This window comes from Pogona vitticeps, chromosome 4, assembly GCF_051106095.1.
Source record: "Pogona vitticeps strain Pit_001003342236 chromosome 4, PviZW2.1, whole genome shotgun sequence".
In the NCBI taxonomy this organism is placed as follows: domain Eukaryota; kingdom Metazoa; phylum Chordata; class Lepidosauria; order Squamata; family Agamidae; genus Pogona; species Pogona vitticeps.
The window spans coordinates 11498363-11517603 of NC_135786.1; the positions used below are offsets into that span (position 1 = coordinate 11498363).

At 40.8% G+C, this 19241-nt stretch overlaps 1 protein-coding gene across 8 annotated transcripts in view; it reads right to left on the reverse strand.

Annotated features, from left to right (window-relative positions):
• Window positions 1-19241, reverse strand: part of CDH4 (cadherin 4) — a 954442-nt gene that overhangs the window by 152275 nt on the left and 782926 nt on the right. For all 8 annotated transcript variants that reach the window (XM_072996786.2, XM_078392123.1, XM_072996789.2 and 5 more), the window contains one exon: window positions 16450-16594. In XM_072996786.2, the coding sequence (XP_072852887.2) occupies window positions 16450-16594 (145 nt within the window). The remainder of the gene's footprint in view (window positions 1-16449; window positions 16595-19241) is intronic.

Here is a 19241-nt window from a genome sequence, read left to right on the forward strand (position 1 = left end):
CAATAACAATTTTTCCAAATCATCTGCTTCTCAGTCTAGACCTCAGTTCCTCAGCTGACAACTTAGTAAACATTTCAACGGGAAATATTCAAACCGATGAATCCTTCTCGCCAATTTTTCACACATCTCTTTATATTGCAAAACTTGATTACATTTTAAGAGGATGGAATATACTATAAAAGACAACAACTTTTCCTATCCAGTTATACTGATTCATAGCTCCAATTTTTCCCAACTCATGAGTACGATCATTAAACTGAAAGAATACAATGGTGGCAGTTTCTGTTTTTAATTTAGACTGAATTCCTTTTCCAGTTTATACAAAAGGGATATATCACAACATTGCTAAAATACTTGGTAGCCATATTTTACCATAGGCAAAGTTAAAGGTTGCTCTTGACAAATTGACCAGTCGTGTCCAACTCTAAGCGGCGGTGCTCATCCCCGTCTCCAAGCCGTAGAGCCAGTGTTTGTCCATAGACAGTTTCCGTGGTCACGTGGCCAGCGCAACTTAGACATGGAATGCTGTTGCCTTCCCACTGAGGTGGTACCTATTTATCTACTCGCATTTACATGCCTTCGAACGGCTAGGTTGGCAGGAGCTGGGACAAGCGATGGGAGCTCACTCTGTCGTGTGGATTCAAACTGCTGATCTTTTGACCTTGCAGCCCAGAGGCTTTGCAGTTTAACCCACAGTGCCACCACATCCCAAGCCTTTAATAGAGTCTCTAAACGATACTTTCCTTGTCTGCTACATTACTCTCAAGGGTGATTAAAAAAAACCTTGAAAGACATTTTTGAGCTGCCGTTCCCAGCTATGTTTCTTACAGTTGATGAGGGTTGTATAAAACATGTTTGGAGGGCAGAGCTTGTCCAACCCTGTCTTATATTTGTGGGCAGCTATGTTGGGGTCAATACTAGCTCAGGTAATCAGGGTTGCATGAGGAATTCAACTCCTATAAATGCCCATATGGCCCTTTGGAACAAATGAGCCAATAAGAACACACAATGCAATTCCAGCTGATCCTTGACTTCTATGAGGGGTGTTGGAAACAATTCTGGAGGACCTTCCCCCTGCCTTAAGATTGTTCCAGGATTGGGAATCTCTCCTTGGGCTGGAAATGGGTTGGATCTGAAGTCACTCAGCTTTTCCTTTCTGTGGTTCTTTTGCTAGTACATCTTCCACAACAGAGCATTTCTGTTGATTAATTTAATGAATTCATTGTGTGGCATCCAGTCAGTTTCAACTTATGGTAACATCTTTCTGGGTTTTAGTGTATCTCGAGAAGTGGAAGGGCACTGTTATGCCTAATCTTAGCTTCCTACAGACATGGCATCTTTGAGTTAGGATTGCACACTTATTTACTGTTCTTGAATTGTTTGACAGAGTTCTTGGGTCACCAAGTAGCTTCCGGACATGTAGACTGAGAGGAAAAATGTTTTTAAAAAATAGGTATTCAGATGCAAATCTTAATGTGATTTTTAAAATTATAGTAGATAAACTACAGATCACAACAGAAGTGCATGGGAACAATGTCCATAAACAGAATGATTAAAACTGAGTAAAAAATTTTCAGATGACTGTTCTTCTCCTGTGAAAATGTCTGAAGTTAGAATCCCATTAGATATTTACACATGTGCAAGAGGAATCACAGAAGCTGCCATGGCTAACTGACAAGGTATGAGTGACATGTCATTGCGTAGGCTTGACTGTGCACCCGGAATATGTCAATTAGCTGTGATTAGCCCTGACAACCTTTGTGAGTCCCTGTGCGCGCAAATTAATATCCAATGGTATTTTGCCTTAAGATTTTTCATTTTCTTCCACCTCTGCCCTAATAAGCAAGGCTAATTTACTGAATTTTCTCAGAATATTCACCACTGTTATTGTGTGGACAGTAGTCTTGAAACCTGAAAATTCTGCAGTGCAGGTGCTCATTATGACTGCAAGAAAACCAACCCCAGTACAATCCCAAAATCCAGGCACCTGTTTTGATCCATATTAATAAACGTTCTAACAGTTTTTGTCTTCTCCTGAAGGAGGTCTTCAGTAAGGCTAATGGGTCTGAACTGTCCCTTCCACACCAAGGCTCTCCAAATTACAGTGGTATATCAAAGCAATGTATTGTTTCACTCGTTCCAGCCAAGCCGGGTGGCTGAGGAGCCTAACGCCGAGGGAGGTCCAGAATGAAAGAAAAAGGAGTAGGGCCTTCTTGGCAGTGGCCCCTCGCCTTTGGAATAACTTGCAAGTGGAGATCCGCCTGGCTCCCTCTCTGGGTGTTTTCAGGAATAAACTTAAAACCTGGCTATTTGGGCAGGTTTTCCCTCCTGCAGTATCTTAATTACTTATACTTTGCCATCTTGGACTTATAATATATGTATTTGGTTTTATTGTTTTTTAATTTGTAAACCCCCCAGAGTAGACCCTTGGTCTAGATGGGCGGGATAGAAATCTAATAAATGAATAAATAAAATCCAAACACACACACTATTGTGAAGGCTGTAGCTAAACACACAAGGAACAAGGACAATTGACGAGACATGTGAGTTGTGTGAATCAAATATCCCAGGATTTTGAACCTCAGAGCCAAGAAACTATTGGTTTTATTCCCTTCCCTGTGGAGAAATTCACTAAAATGCTTCTCACCCAATTTGGAGGGGGCATGAATTGGGTGGAGGTTACTGAGAAACTGCTCAAAGACTGTCACCCATCCCTTTTTACGTAGCTGCCACCTCCTGGGCCCCTGTCGAATGGACACGTCCCTGTTACATGCACTGCTCTGGGGAGGTATCCAGAGCCCTTTATCTGCTCTTGAAAGGAAACTTGTGCAGCTAGAAGAGAACTTTGCTGATTAAGACTGCAGGAACGACCCAAGGGAATTTTCAGTTCTGGCTTTGCCTTTTTCTTTTTCTTTTTTGGAAACTGTGTTCTTCATAAAGAGGCAAAGTTCAAAGAAGCAGAACATTATTTGAGGCAAGTAAAACATGGCCTTTTAAGATACACTTTCAACCAGCAGCGGTACATTAAATCAAAACAACTGGGAGAGGAGAGGGCTGCTGATTCAGTGTGTATGTTTTTAAAAATGATTCGCATCTCTTCATGTTCTGCCTTTGTGCCAACAGCTCAGCAAAGCTCCGTGGCTAACAAATAATAAAGAAAAAGGAACATTGAAGGCTCCGTCTGCCTAACCTTAAGTTAATGACATTAGAAGTAGTTAGGGAGAATTTATTCTTCAGCATTTTTAAAGCAGAAGGTAGGGAGTTTCGTTTTAATGTGAGTCTGGGGTGCCATATATAGTCAGCTTGATGTCTCTTTGCTTACACGGACTAGTGGTTTCATCCCACAAGGATTTTTTACATTCAGTGGAATAACATATTATCTGGTGTTACAAAGTAAGCCCTACCTCCATAGGGGTGGGGTGGGGAAAAATTCATTTTAATAACTCCCCTAAACAGCAGGAAATGGCCCACCCCATGGCGGAGGGAATGGTCCTGCATAACTGAGTGTTAGTTTTTGTAACAGCACTAATTTGCTTCATAGAATTGAATTAAAATCAAATTATGAACCATTAATGTCAGGTTCTGATTCTACAACACTGAATTCAAATCTCAGAGCTTCGTCTCACTGTCAAAATTACAGCTCAGATCTGCAGTTTGATCAACTTAGCGTTCCTTTGAGCATGACTGAACAATGTGGAGTGGAAAAAAATAGCCATATATAAATCAATCCCATTGAAATAAACGAAACAAAGCTAGTAAAAACTAACTCTGCTGATATGCCACTCTTGGACTACAACTTCCAGAAATCCTGGCCAGCATGGCTCGTGGTGAAGACTTCTGGAAGAATATCTGTGGGCCAAAGGTTGGGAACCACTGTTCTAGAAAATTGTCAAATTTGGCAAACATCTGCAGTACCAAAGAATTCTTCCAGCTGTGAGCAATCTTGGCAAAGACAATTTTTGGACAACAAATCCAGGAATCCAGGAGCTGTTTTGGGAATTGTAGTTCAAGCTTTGATTGAGGAACAGCCTCTAAGAGCACCTTCTTAGGTCTCCTGGCAATCTGAATGTAGTACGTAGATGACGAATTCTTAAAGGGTGCTCTTACTGACTTAAATCAAGCAATATGTTAGGACTGCAGTATCAGCCCCTTGAAACTTTTCACCTTCCTCTCTCCTCAAAACAGCCCATGACATCACTTGCCAACTGGTTCCAGCGGCTTTTCCATCACAGGCTTTTGGGTGCAGAGAGCACTGCATTAGAGAGGGAAGTTTGCCCCCTTCCAATCCCAGTTCCATCAGTGGATGCATCCAAAATGGTTTTATACATTTTGCAGGTGGTCTTCATAATGTACAAATGGCCCCTCCTAAGGATCTCAATACTCAAGCAGGTTTATAAAGGAAGATGTGGACCTTGCCAACACTGACATGGTTCTTTTCTCCATTACCCTTCATACATTGTTTTCATTGCTGGATGAAACAGAATGCATTCCTCAGGATGAAAAGACACAGCTGTGTAACAGCAGAAGAGAGAGCTGGTGGGCAGCCATATTTGCAGTCATCAAGACACCCAAGAGGTGGAATTCCCTTGTCTGTTTTTCAAAAGCATCACATTGCAATTATTGCAGTACATGCAGAATATGGTCTTCTTATGCCTCTTTCCCCATGAAATTTAACCAAGGCACTGAAGAGAAATTCAATACCAATATAAACCTTTTAAGAGAATACCGATCAAGTGAGTCGAAGATGGGATGAGGGAATACATCAAAGGTGAATTTAATTGCTTCTGAACAGAAGAGAAAGATTTTTAGAGTTTAGGATGCAAGATACAAAAAGGAACCACCATAAGCCATCACTGTAACCAGAGGAACAAGTATTTTTTTTTCAGTCACAGGTATCAAATTCTGATTTAATAGTTTGAAGGCTTATCTGGATTTCAGATCGGAAGGAGCTACAATTTAGTCTAGCTGTCATCCTAATGAGCAAGGCTAGTTAAACATTTGGTTAAGTTATTTTCAGCATTGATCTGTTTTCAAATAAGAGGTGGGAAGTCTGATTGCCTGTGGAGGTTTCAGGAGGATCACAGTTCATTTCAAACAACGAGGGAGGCCATAGTAGCTTGTCTGGGGACTGCTGGTGGAATTGGGGACTGGTTTCCCTTCCACTGTGAACACAGCAGTCTTTCAAATCTCTATCAAAGACTGGAACAATTACATGTTTTGAATTACAAATCTCTGAATGTCCCTGCCAACAGGATCATAGACTATGTTTGATGAGTATTCTGAAAACTGTAGCCCAAAAGACTAACTTTTCCCCATCTTCTGCTTATTGATGGGTGTGTCTGCTTATGCAATCTCGCATGCTGCCTTTAAGTAGGTTTGGCTGGCGGGGGGCCTTTACGGGCCAGGGTAACTGTCAATCTATTCAGCACTAGCCAATTGTTCCCTACTAGCTCTGATTTCAAAGGGAGCTCCGCCTCTCTGCTTGGTGCTTTTTTCTTCTCTACAATCTGTTGAGGTCTCTTGCTGAAAGTCCCCATGTTTGTCTCTTTGATCTGCTGATCTGCAAGTTATGAAACCTTTTATTCTTTCTTCTTACAAATGTCCCAGAGTAAGTTATTGAGGCTACCAGTTAATGAGAAAGGGTTGGTCTATTCAGAGGAACTTGACACTATTCTGCTCTGTGAATTCCTTCACTTCTGCTGTGCAGCTAGAGGAATTCAACTGAAAATTCAAAACTCTGCAGCAGTTTCAAGAGTGCTGAACACGTTCATTCACACTTGAACTTAAAAGGATTTTTCTAAATGCAGTCTAGAAATCTGAAGCTTCCCACTCAAGCTCCACCAAGACATCTCTTATGGAAATCCTTTACCTATGTTTGGAGATGGTCTGTTCTATTTATTTACTTACTTATTTATATCCCAGCCTTCTTACAATAAAGGAACACAGCATAAAGCAATTTTTAAAATGTATACTATCACAGTAATTTAGCATTTTATCATTAAAAGAGAGGTAAAGGTTCCCCTTGACATTTTAGTCAATCGTGTTTGACTGTAGGGGGCAGTGCTCATCCCTGTTTCCAAGCCGTAGAGCCAGTGTTTGTCCGAAGACAGTTTCCGTTGTCATGTGGCCAGCGTGGCTATACATGGAATGCTGTTTACCTTTACGCTGAGGTGGTACCTATTTATCTACTCGCATTTACATGCTTTCGAACTGCTATGTTGGTGAGGACCTGGGACAAAGCAACGGGAGCTCACTCCGTCACATGGATTCAATCTTACAACTGCTGGTTTTTTGACCCTGCAGCACACAAAGGCCTCTGTGGTTTAGCCCGCAGCGTCACCACGTCCCTAAAATAGAACCAACCCATAAAGAATGTTGAGAAACACCATTACTTTAAAAAAGTTAAAACAAACACATACACATATATAAAATAAATTGGTGAAATCCATTTCTAAAAAAACATACTGTCACTATCCTCACGTGGCCCCTGCTTGTTTCACCAAACAAACAGCTCATGCTACATGCCCCTCAGCTGCCACCAGCTCATTACATCAACATTATCTATTAGTAATGATAGATGTCCAGGGCATATGTTATTTTAAAAGAAACAAACAGAAATTGTTTATTGTTACAAATGTTGACAGAATAAGCAATGGTGTTAACTCTTAAACAAACATTTTCCATTATCCACTCTCAACCACCACTCCACTGCCCAAACTCCAAAACTTTCTCAACTATCCCATTCTAAAAACTCCCTATATCCTCCTGCTGAGTCTCTTATATCTTGAGACTCTGCCCCTCCCATTGGTCTATACAGATAGCAGATGAATATTCATGACCTGGGCGGATGCCACAAATACAACTACGCAAGTCTACTTAAAAGAAAGGTTGTTACCTGGTAATAAGTGGACTATAAGGAGGGGGTCAGAGTAGCCTCCTGGAGTAGGGAATTACATAGACTGTGAGTGGCCACCAATTAGACCCTCTCTTTGGTCTTTACTAGAGATGGGCATGAAATAAAAAATGAATCACCATAATGCATTCCAAAATTGTTAATTCATAGATTTGTATTCATACAAATCAATGTCCCTGACAAATACGAATCAATGAATTTTTTTAGCCATTTTGGATTCATCAATTCCTTTGGCTATAAAACAGCTGTACAGGCACCTAGAGATACCAAAATTGCAGGTAACATTACTCTCACTCTCCTCTACAAACCCTCCATGTTTGGTGAGGATTGGATTTCAGATGTCTGGGTTATACACCAACAAAGAGGGTCACCCCAGGAATATTCCCTCAGGCACCTAGTAGTAGGCATCCTTCAGTCTCGAAAGACTATGGTATCGTGCTCTGTATGGAGGACTTGGAACAGCGTCTAGTGTGGCTGAGGAGGCCAATTCGAGAGTGACAATCCCTTCCACACTGGAGACAAATCCAATCTGTCCCCTGTCCAGCTCCCTGGTTTTGCTTCCTTTGTGACTTCCTCTTTGCCTCAGCCTGCTGGACAAGGGTCTCTTCAAATTGGGAGAGGCCGTGATGCACTGCCTGCCTCCAGGCTGAACGATCAGATGTCAGAGTTTCCCATCTGTTGAGGTCTATTCCTAAGGCCTTCAGATCCCGCTTGCAGATATCCTTGTATCGCAGCTGTGGTCTCCCTCTGGGGCGATTTCCCTGCACTAATTCTCCATATAGGAGATCCTTTGGAATCCGACCATCAGCCATTCTCACAACGTGCCCAAGCCAGCGTAGACGTCGCTGTTTCAGTAATGTATGCATGCTGAAAATTCCAGCTCGTTCTAGGACTACTCTATTTGGAACTCTGTCCTGCCAGGTGATACCAAAAATCCGTCGTAGGCAACGCATATGGAAGGTGTTCAGCTTCCTCTCCTGCCGGGCACAAAGGGTCCAGGACTCGCTGCAGTACAGGAGTGTGCTCAGGACACAGGCTCTATAGACCTGGATCTTGGTATGTGTTGTCAGTTTCTTATTGAGCCATACTCTCTTTGTGAGTCTAGAGAACATGGTGGCTGCTTTCCCAATGCGTTTATCCAGCTCGACATCTAGAGAGAGGGTGTCAGAGATGGTTGAGCCAAGGTACACAAAGTCATGAACAACCTCCAATTCTTGTGTGGAGATGGTAATAGAGGGAGGTGAGTCCACACCCTGGCCCATGACTTGTGTTTTCTTCAGGCTGATTGTTAGTCCAAAGTCTTGGCAGGCCTTGCTGAAACGGTTCATGAGTTGTTGGAGGTCTTCAGCAGAGTGGGCAACAATGGCTGCATCGTCTGCAAAGAGGAAGTCCCTCATGCATTTCAGCTGGACTTTGGTCTTTGCTCTCAATCTAGAGAGATTAAAGAGCTTTCCATCTGATCTAGTCCGGAGATAGACACCTTCTGTTGCAGTTCCAAAGGCATGCTTCAGCATGACAGCAAAAAAGATCCCAAAAAGGGTTGGTGCGAGGACACAGCCCTGTTTCACTCCGCTTCGGATGTCAAAGGGATCTGATGTTGAGCCGTCAAAAACTACAGTGCCTTTCATTCCATCGTGGAAGGACCTGATGATGTTAAGGAGACGAGGTGGACATCCAATCTTGGGAAGTATTTTGAAAAGGCCATCCCTGCTAACCAAGTCAAATGCTTTTGTAAGGTCTATGAAGGCCACTAAGAGTGGCTGTTGTTGTTCCCTGCATTTCTCCTGCAACTGTCGGAGGGAGAATACCATGTCAGTGGTGGATCTATTTGCTCGAAATCCGCACTGTGATTCCGGATAGACTCTGTCTGCAAGCACCTGGAGCCTCTTCAGCACAACACGGGCAAGCAGCTTCCCTACAACGCTAAGAAGAGAGATACCATGGTAGTTATTGCAGTCACCCCTGTCACCTTTGTTCTTGTACAACGTGACAATGTTTGCATCCTTCATGTCCTGTGGTACTCCACCTTCCCTCCAGCAGAGACAAAAGATTTCATACAGTTCGGTGATGATGATCTCCTTACCGCATTTCAGCACTTCAACAGGGATGTTGTCCCTTCCAGGTGCCTTGCCAGAGGTGAGGGAATCCAAGGCCGCATTTATTTCTGCTAGGGTTGGTTCGCTGTCCAGCTCTTCCAAGACAGGCAGGCACTCAATGTTATTTAATGCTTCTTCGGTTACTACATTCTTTCTGGAATATAGCTCGGAGTAGTGCTGCACCCAGCGTTCCATCTGATGTGCTCGGTCCTGGATGATCACACCTGTAGTAGACTTCAAGGGAGCAGATTTCTTCTGTAATGGACCTAAGGCCTGCTTGATACCATCATACATTCCTTTGATGTTACCTGTGTCCGCTGCTATCTGTATCTGAGAGGAAAGCTGAAGCCAGTAGTCATTGGAGCATCTCCTGGCAGCCTGTTGGACTTGGCTACGAGCGGCTCGAAGAGCTTGCAGGTTGTACTCGCTAGGACAGGCTTTGTATGCTGCTAGAGCTCTTCTCTTATCCTCAATGGCTGGCATTAACTCCTCCGAATGGGCTTCGAACCAGTCAGCCATCTTTCTGGTCTTCTTGCCGAAGGTGGACAAGGCAGTGTTGTAGACAGTGTTCTTGAAGTGTTCCCATCGTTCAGGTGCATTTACATTTGCTGGACCTGGAAGGGTTTCCTCGAGTGCTTGGGCAAATTCCTTCACTTTTCTTTGATCGCGAGTCTTGTTGCTCAGGCACCTCAGGCACCTACAGACACCAAAATCACATGAGGCTTCCCACGACCCTTCTCTGCAATCCATTCAAGTCTAGTGAAGATTGGGTTTCCCCACGCCGGCTGCTAAAGGGACTTTCCTGGGGGGGGGGGACTCACTTTGTGGTGCATTACTTGGATGTCTGAAACTCAATGTTCACCAAACTTGGAGGAATTGTAGAAAAGAGTCAGGGGAAGGTTCCCTGTGATTTTGGTGTCTCTAGACACATGGGGCGGGACTTTCTTGCTGAGATCCTCCTTGTGGCTGTACAACTAGAATGTCTGAAACCCAAACTTCACCAAACTCGCATGGCTTATAGAGAAGAGTCAGGAGAAACTTCCCTGTGAATTTGGTGTCTCTCGGTGCTTGGGGGAAGCCATTTTTATATGGGTTTTAAGTTAAAAAAAATGAATTGATGGCACAATTTGACAATTCATCAGAAAAAAATACGTAAATTCATAATTCATGAAGAGCTGACCTTGATGAATCGTGAATCAAAATGAATCACCATTTTTCTGATTTGTGTCCATCTCTAGTCCTTACCAAATAGGCCTGTAATGGTGATGGGACCAAGTGAAGGCCTTTTCTGACGATCTCAGAGACTTTTTTATTCTGTAGCATGGGGAAGCCAGATATCAATAGCACAGAAAAAAATAAGTCAAAAACAGAAATTGTGCTGTGCAGTTTTCTTAGGATGTAGGAAACCATTCATGCATGTTTGCACAGCTTGGCATTTTGTCCTACTTCCTCACTAGTCAGAAACAAACTGATCTCCATTGTAAGAACTCTTGTTAAGAATGGTGTTCTTCTGAAGCTTTTTCGGTACAGCAAGTACTTGAAGTGGAAACATTATGACAAATGCTCGCGAACATAACCCGTCCTCCAGATAAATAAGGACAGAATCAAAAATTATGCAGGGGGAAGAACCTAAAAGAACCTCATTATGGAAATCTACGTTTTACAGCAGGTTTCCAATATACATGCAATAACCTACATTTCTCTCTTTTTTTAAAAAAAAAATCTTCTGCATTAATTATTATTAAGACTGTTGACAGATAACGTTTGCAGTCAATTAACTGTCTTATTTCTATCCGACAAATTGATTTAATGGACTAATTAGTGCATGTAATCGATTTACCTCAAAGCAGGTGGTCAGGATTTGATGAAGAAGAAGACCTGACTAAAGAATGCACACAGATCTTTTAGAGCAGCTATTGTCAACCTTTTTTTTTTGGCCACAGACATAAACACAAAATGAAAGAAATATAGGCCAAATCAGGATTGTATACATCGAATAATGAACTTCATAAGTTGGTGTTTGAAGAACTGTTTCCAGTCTGTGGCCCTCTTCAAATGTGCCAGGCCCCCCTAGGGGGACATATAGCTCCTGTTGTGAATGGCTGTTTTAAAGAACAATTTAAACAGGTTGAACAGCTGACCTTGACAGAGAGATGGAAAGAGTACTGAAATCCTGCCATAAGGTCATCCTTTAATGAAAATAGTTTTTATACAGCTATTATATGGTGAAAAGAAACAGATCCTCATAGCATTGCAGGGCACAAAAATCAATATTTCTAGCACAAAATAGCTAACTTTTCTGTATTATTAAATAAGAAACGGGGTTAATGGAGAATCTAAGGCAGGCTTTCTTTTTCAAAACGCTATAACACTTTATTTGGGGATTTATTTCTCTAATCATGTGAAAGAATTATATAAATTAAAAGATGAAAGATTAGCAATAAAAGAAGGGGGGCAAAGGGGGTATCAGAGGAATGGCAAAGTCATCAGCCTTATTTCTTCAGAGAACCACACAAATAAAAATGAACAATCAGCCAAAATGTAACTAATTTTTAAATGACACTTGTCAATTTCAACCAGAAAAAAATTGCAGCACTAAAAAAAAAATACTGGAGAAGTATCAGAATCTCATAGATATCGAAGGACAACCATGTTTCTTAGAGCACCCTTAACTGGGCTGTTGTGAATATCATCTAGATCAGTGGTTCTTAACGTGGGTGATAATGCCCCCCAGTGGGCGATTTCATTTTTCAGGGGGGCGGTAGAACGAAAAGGGGCGGCGTGGGGGCGCGGGAGCAGAAGGGGGGCGGTAGGGGGGTGCTGGAGCAAGCCAAACCTGTGAAGATGGCTGCAGCCTTTTTAGTGTGCATGAATATATATTTTCCTCCAATTTTAATTTAGTTTCAGACTTTTTGTCTTCAAATTTTTAGTTCCTGCATTTGTTTTTATGCCCTTTTTATATTTCTTTTTGCGTCTTAAAATTCACTTGCAATTAAATCATTAAATGTTACTTTTTGGGGGGCATTTCATTTTCTTGGAATTTTAATTTTGTTTTCAGGGGTCATTGGATTTAAGTGTCTTAAACAAACAAACAAACAAACAAACAAACAAGATATCATCACCGTGGGGAGGGGGCGATGATAACTTCCTCAATGGCTCAAGGGGGTGTTTCTTTCAAAAAGGTTAAGAACCACTGATCTAGATCAGCCATTTTCAACCTTTTTGGGGCCATAACTATAAACACAACATGAAAGAAATACAGGCTGAACCAGGATTGTATAAGTCACACAACAAACCTTATAAGGTGGTATGGGGAAAAAATATTTCCAGTTTGTGCCCCCTTTCGAATGTGCCAGGGACCACAGGGGCCCCCATTGAGAATGGCTGATCTAGACCCATACAAAAAAAATGTGACCTTAAGAATTTGTAGTGTAGTTGAAAACCATGGTATTCTGGGTTAAAAATAAATGTCCTTTTAAACTACCTTTCCGATATTTTATATTTAACTCAGGATTGAATTAGGATGAGTTAAATGTTATTTTTGAAAGCTGGAGCAATTGAAATATTGATTGTTTCTAGGACTGGACAGAAAATGGCAATTTTAAGATCTTATGCATACTTCTACAGCAAAAAAAGGAGAAATTGACACATTGACTGTTTATAACAGAGCTTGGAAGTAACTAGTTAACTTAGCTATTTGTAACCAGTTACTTTTGGGATAAGAAGTTATATAACTGGTAGTTTAAAGTTTACTATTTAGATGTAAATAGTAAGAACTAAATTAAGGGCATTTAAATGTATTTTTAAGGCACTTGGCTAAACCTTCCCCACCCCCCAAGTTTTATGTTATTCTCTTGTGAAAAGGGAAGTCACTGCAGTCTTGTCTATACAGTATCTTTATAAAAATTCCCAAGCTGCAGTATCAGAATTGGCCATGAGTGGGAGTTAGATAATATTTTTCTGCATTTCTGTTGGCTTCTTAGTAAGCTTTCTTGGACTCCATTTCCCTAGAATTTGGCAGGAATTGCTCCAGCCAGAAATCTGGGGTTGGGGGTGGGGATTAGCCAAGAAATTAAAGTCCTCATAGGAATTTTCACAGGTGGAAAGGCTCTGGCAGCCAGTACCTGCACATTATAAAGAAACAGGAGGTGACTGAAAGGGGTTAAGCTCCATGGTAGCTGTAAGGGATCAGGGGACCGGGAGATTTTCAGAGACGTCCTGTACAGAGGCTCATGGGCAGAGAAACTGCTAGTTTCCTAATCCCTTGCAGTTTTCATGGAATGTAGTCCCTCCCTGTCACTTCCTGCTCCATCATCACAAGCTGATAATGGCTGCTGGAGCCTTTGTTCTTCAACTGTGTTTAACTGTAAGGATTTTGATTTCTTGGCTAAAGCCCTATGAATTCTGGCTGAAGCAAATTCTGCTGAATGCACTCGGAGGCTGAAGTAAAAAAAAATTGGAAGTCTCATGCCTACTTCTTAGTAAGAACATTAGCAGTACATAATGCAATGAATTGCTTATGCAATCAGAGCAACGGTAATGATAATGGCCATAGCTGCTGAGGAGTTACAAGTAATGCAATTTTAAAATGTAATGATCAATTTAAATAAGAGGTTGAAATTAAGAAAAGCAGTTTTGGGGGACTTTACATTCACCAACTAACCAAATGGCAACCATCATTAGAAGTGGGAAGGGGGAAAATTATTTTTCATTCAAAATGTCTGCTGGGGACCTTCCAAGACAGAATCTTGAGAGGCACAGAGATAGCAGGAGGAAAGAGAATACAGTGGTGCCTCGCATAACGTTTTTAATTGGTTCCAAAAAAAAAACCTTATGCGAAAAAAACTTTATGCGAAACACCATTTCCCATAGAGATGCATTGGAAACCGGTTAATCCGTTCCAATAGGCACGAATTGCCGTCCTTAAGCGAAAAAACCCATAGGAAACATTGTTAAACGATACAATGTATCCTCCATTGGAATGTATTGTAGCTGACTCAATAGGTTTCAATGGCTTTGCGAAGTCAATTTTTGCAAAATTAAGTGTGTCATAAAAGGGTCAAAAATGGTTTTAAATGCTTGGATTAGCTTCTGCACCCTCTAAAACGGATGCAAAAGTTAATTTGGCTTTGATCTGACTTTTCGTTAATTAATGGTGAATTTTTTTCCCCCAACTTTTGACAGCTGTCAAAATCTGACAGCTCCATTATTTCCTATGGGGGAAGAAAAAATTCACAAAAAATTAATGAAGACTCAGCAACTGTTCTAAATTCTTGGGTTCGTTAGAGGACCCCCTAAGTTGTGTGCAAACCTGATTTGGCTTTGATCTGAACTTTCGTTAATTTTTTGTAAATTGTTTTCTCCCCCATAGGAAAGCATGGAGCTGTCAGATTTTGACAGGTCCATTGGTTCCTATGGGCCAAAAAACAAAAATTCACAAAAAATTAACGAAACGTCAGATCAAAGCCAAATCAGGTTTGCACATGACTTAAGGGGTCCTCTAACGAATCCAAGCATTTAGAACCGTTTTGGACCCTTCTAAGACACTTTTTAAATTGAAAACAAAAAAAAACGTTAAGCGAAGCAGGGGACCTAAAACCAAAAACGTTAAGCGAAGCATGGTCCCAAAAACGCTATGCGAAAATCGCCCATAGGGAAAAACGTTATACGAAGCACAATCTGCCTCTGAAAAAATAAACGTTAAGCGAAAAAAACGTTAAATGAAGCAAACGTTAAGCGAGGCACCACTGTACAAGAAAGTCAACAAATATAGTTTTACTTGCATAATGCTTGCCACTGAATTTGAAAAACGCAGTAAATAGGAAACAAGGGAAGCTAGTAAATTATCTAGATTCTCTGTCTCTAGAGATATTAAAACTTGTATTAAAATGGGAAGATGATTTTGAAACCTATCTTCTTATTGAGCTGTGAAATACAGTAGGACACCCATATCCACGGGCAGATTGATTCCAAACTCTCCCCGTGGATATTGAAACATGTGGATTAAAGTGAACGTTATTTCAATAGAGAATGCCATACATAACATGGTGGCCAAGTCTGGTAGTGACATCATAGAAATACATTTCTCTGGCAAATGCATGGTCTCTGGCTCGCTGTAGTGGCCAGTTCTGGTAGTGTCATCTGTAAAAATATATATTTCTAGGGTTTTTATTTTAATATTTTTAATATTTTCAGAACATGGATAAGTAAATCAGTGGATACTGATCTCATGGATATGGGGGTCCTATTGTAATATTTGGAAACATACTGATTTTTGTACAATATGCATGATGTTTGTAGAAAATTGTGTTAAAATGTGGACACAGTGATGTTTGATATATTGTTACCTTGGGAAAACCAGAAATATCATTTCTGTAATCAAGAAAAAACTTTTTTCAATGTTAGTGGAATTGCAACAGAGCTAGAAATTTCAGTGTTATGAATAAAACTACTTTTTTTTTCTTTAAAAAATCTTCCTTTGGATCTACTTCTTTCTTCAGAGGATATAATTCTAAAACATAAAGAGCACCTCTTCTTCTGCATGACATTGATAGCAAGAAGAATAAATACAACATTCTGGGAGAGAGAAGTGGGTCCTCTACCAAGACAAAGGCACATTAAACTCTAGGATTTGGTGACATCAAATCATGTATATAGATGTAAATAATGCAAAAGCAACTGTATAGAGATCTGAGAGGTGGTTGGGAGCCCATCTGAAACATTCTAACATTGAAAAAAAGAACACAGGAGCTAACAACACCTCTTTTTGTAAGTAATACTCTTCTATAAATGATACTGGAGTCTTGCTGCATAGTTCAAGCATAATCAGTTTTCTCTGTAAGTTTGAGGTCTACATGAAGGTAAACTTTGAACATATGGCTCATTCTCTCTAACTTAATTCTTATTTAATAACTCTTTTCACAACTTCTTTTATACTTTCTGAGAACAGGGACGATATTCCATGATGCTGAATTTTTGTTGATAATTTTTGCACACCAGTACAAAAGCACACGGTCAATTTCTGCTATTGTTGTTTTCAGTTTTAATCTCTGGTTTCAGGTTTTGTGCAATATCAGAATAGTCACATACAACATTTTTGTTTAATCCCAGCATCTGCTATTCCCAAACATATTACTTCTGCACACAGCATCCCCATTGAGCGATCGTGGCTAACAGCTATTGAAAGACCAGCTCATCACCAGTCTGCCAATCTTGGGTCATTATCGCCTTTAACATTTGGCATGACACAGCCCATTACTGCCCAAGGGTCTATTTAAGAACTAGCCCTGGAATCTAAAACTTCCCATCACATCCTCTTCTTCAATTAATGCTCGAGTTTAAACAGAAATAAGTGACCTCACCTAAGGTCTAAGAAAGGGAATAGAACATGACATTTTACAGCATTGTATTGTCAAATGATTTGCAATAATTCCGTGATACCTGGTTTAGATCCTTCATCAACAGAGCCATTGTAGACTTGGTTTATGAACTCTGGTCTATTGTCGTTCATGTCGATGACATAGATGTAGAGATCAATTGGGTTTTCCACTTTGTTTCCATTCATATCAACCGCATGTGCTCTGAGCTGTTAAAAACAAGAACAAAACAAAACAAAAAACACAGAAAGAGGGAACCCCATGTCAATAATAAGTCTCAGAATCACAGAATAATTGAGTTTTAAGGACCTGTAAGGCCACCGAGTCCGATCCCTTGCTCAAGGCAGGAATTAAAATCAAAGCAGTTCAGACTGATGGTTGTCTATTTTTCTCTTGGATGCCTCCAATCACTGTTTGGGAAAGCAGTGTGACATCTTGAGCCATTTAAATCACTTGCCATTATTGGGCTCAACCAGTGTGAGTACTATAGAAAGTTTTGATCAAGTTTTCTTGAATGGAGCTACCCAACCAATGTTGGCAAGTGTAAGTAAATGTACCTTTATGTCTGCAATTTTAATATAATTCAATTTTATTATTTGTAACATTTTTAACAGTTCTCTCTCTGTAGACTTTCCCTCCATAGGTTTGAAGACTGAGGGCTAAGCGGGGAAGGAATCACCATCTCTTCTACCATGTTCTGCCTATATGACATAACTGATACTGATTTCTTGCTGCTTCTTATGAAGAAGAGAAAAAAAGAGATTATACCAACATTATGATCAAATTTCACAATACTACACTGCTCTTAGCAATGATGAGGCAAAAATCCAGGGTCATTTCTCCGTTTCTAACTGATTTGTAGCAAGCTCCATTATGCAAGAAGCGAGAGAGCAACCTGTTTTTCTGAATGTTTTGAAGTCCTCAAAAACTGACGACTTGAGGGTTCAGACTTTGAAGGCCCAATAAAATCACTGAATTCTTTATTTTCCTGGCTTCTGTACAAGTTGGCAGCGTTACGAATGGATGGCTCCTTCTCTCTAGCCAAAGAATCACAAATGTTTTGACTTCAGCCAGAACCAAATACAATAAAGGTAAAAGCAATCAATCAAGAAGAATGGAAAACCACCAGAACTTTCTTCGCTGCCAAGCCAATATCAATACAAATGTTGAGAATGCATTGTTTTTTTTTCAGAACCACCATCTGTTTTGCATTCTAAAGAGCTTATCTCCTGCCTTCTCTGCTGATTTACTCATTCCTCTATCTGTTTGTAGGTGGATTTTGAATACTTTCTATATGGCTAGTTTTCTACTTTTGTTCAAATTCCTACACATACTAAAGACAATGAACACAGGATGTTATCCCATCTGAGAATTCTACAAAGAAATAAGATAATGTGCAAAAGTATAGTGCACATATAGACATCTACAGGACCCTTCGTCCCCTGGACTGCAAGGAGAACAAACCTATCCATTCTAAAGGAAATCAACCCTGAGGGCTCAATGGAAGGACAGATCCTGAAGCTGAGGCTCCAATACTTTGGCCATCTCATGAGTAGACTCCCTGGAAAAGAACCTGATGTTGGGAAAGTGTGATGGCAAGAGGAGAAGGGGACAACAGAGGATGAGATGGTTGGACAGTGTCATCAAAGAGACCAACATAAATGTGACCCAACTCTGGGAGGCAGTGGAAAACAGGAGGGCCTGGCGTGCTCTGGTCTGTGGGGTCACGAAGAGTCTGACATGACTTAACGACTTAACAACAATAAAAGCAGGGCCATTCTTACACCATTATTGTGGTGCACAGTGCCTCCCCATGGGATGAAAGCTATGACAGACTGTTGAGACCGTATGGAAGGACCTCATGCCATGACTTATGTTCATATCCACTGTAGTCCTGTTAGGAACTGTGAGAACACTCAGCTAGGCAAAAGCCACTGTGTAGACACCACCAAGGTGGCTTAGATCTTCTAATACCACATTCATCACAGCAAGAAGGAGCAGCCTTACAATGGCTCCCATGTTGCAAAATTAATGAGACAGAATATGAAAGAGTTCTGAGTCTTATGATGCAAATATAGTATATAACATGTCCAGAGTGAGTTTAATAAACCTGCTATGTTCCACATCAGCCATCTTTTTCCTAAACAACAAAGGTCAATTGATTAATGTTACTGTTTTCCTCCCGGGGTTGTGGCTGGGCCACTAGATGGCCAGGGTAAGTAAGTAAGTAAGTAAGTAAGCAAGCAAGCAAGCAAGCAAGCAAGCAAGCAAGCAAACAAACAAACAAACAAACAAACAAACAAATGCTGCAACCTTAAAACAGAATAACATTATCTGGTAGGAACCTGTCTAATCACTATATCTTGTGGTGTTGAACCCCACAGTTTAGGTTTCTTTTGTCCTGGATTTCCAGCCATCCAAGTTTATTGGATGACTCTAGATTCTAGCTCTATGAAAAGGGAAGACATTGATCCATTTTCTCCACATCGTGTATGGTATTTCCCATATTCACCATTCCCCATCTTCACATACTTGCTTTCTTTCTATGCTAATCCACAAACATGTTATCTTTTCCTTATAGAGGGACTGATTTTATATTGTCGCAACCTGTTGAGTCAGTTTTTACGTAAGTTCACCACTCTTTCCTGCGGAGGTGCAAACGACTGATACTATACAGCAGGTATATTTGTGGTTGTTTAGTCATTAAGTCATGTCTGACTCTTCGTGACCCTATGGACCAGAGCATGCTAGGCCCTCCTGTCTTCTACTACCTCCTGGAGTTTGGTCAAATTCATGTTGGTAGCTTCGATGACACTGTCCAACCATCTCATCCTCTGTCATCCCCTTCTCCTCTTG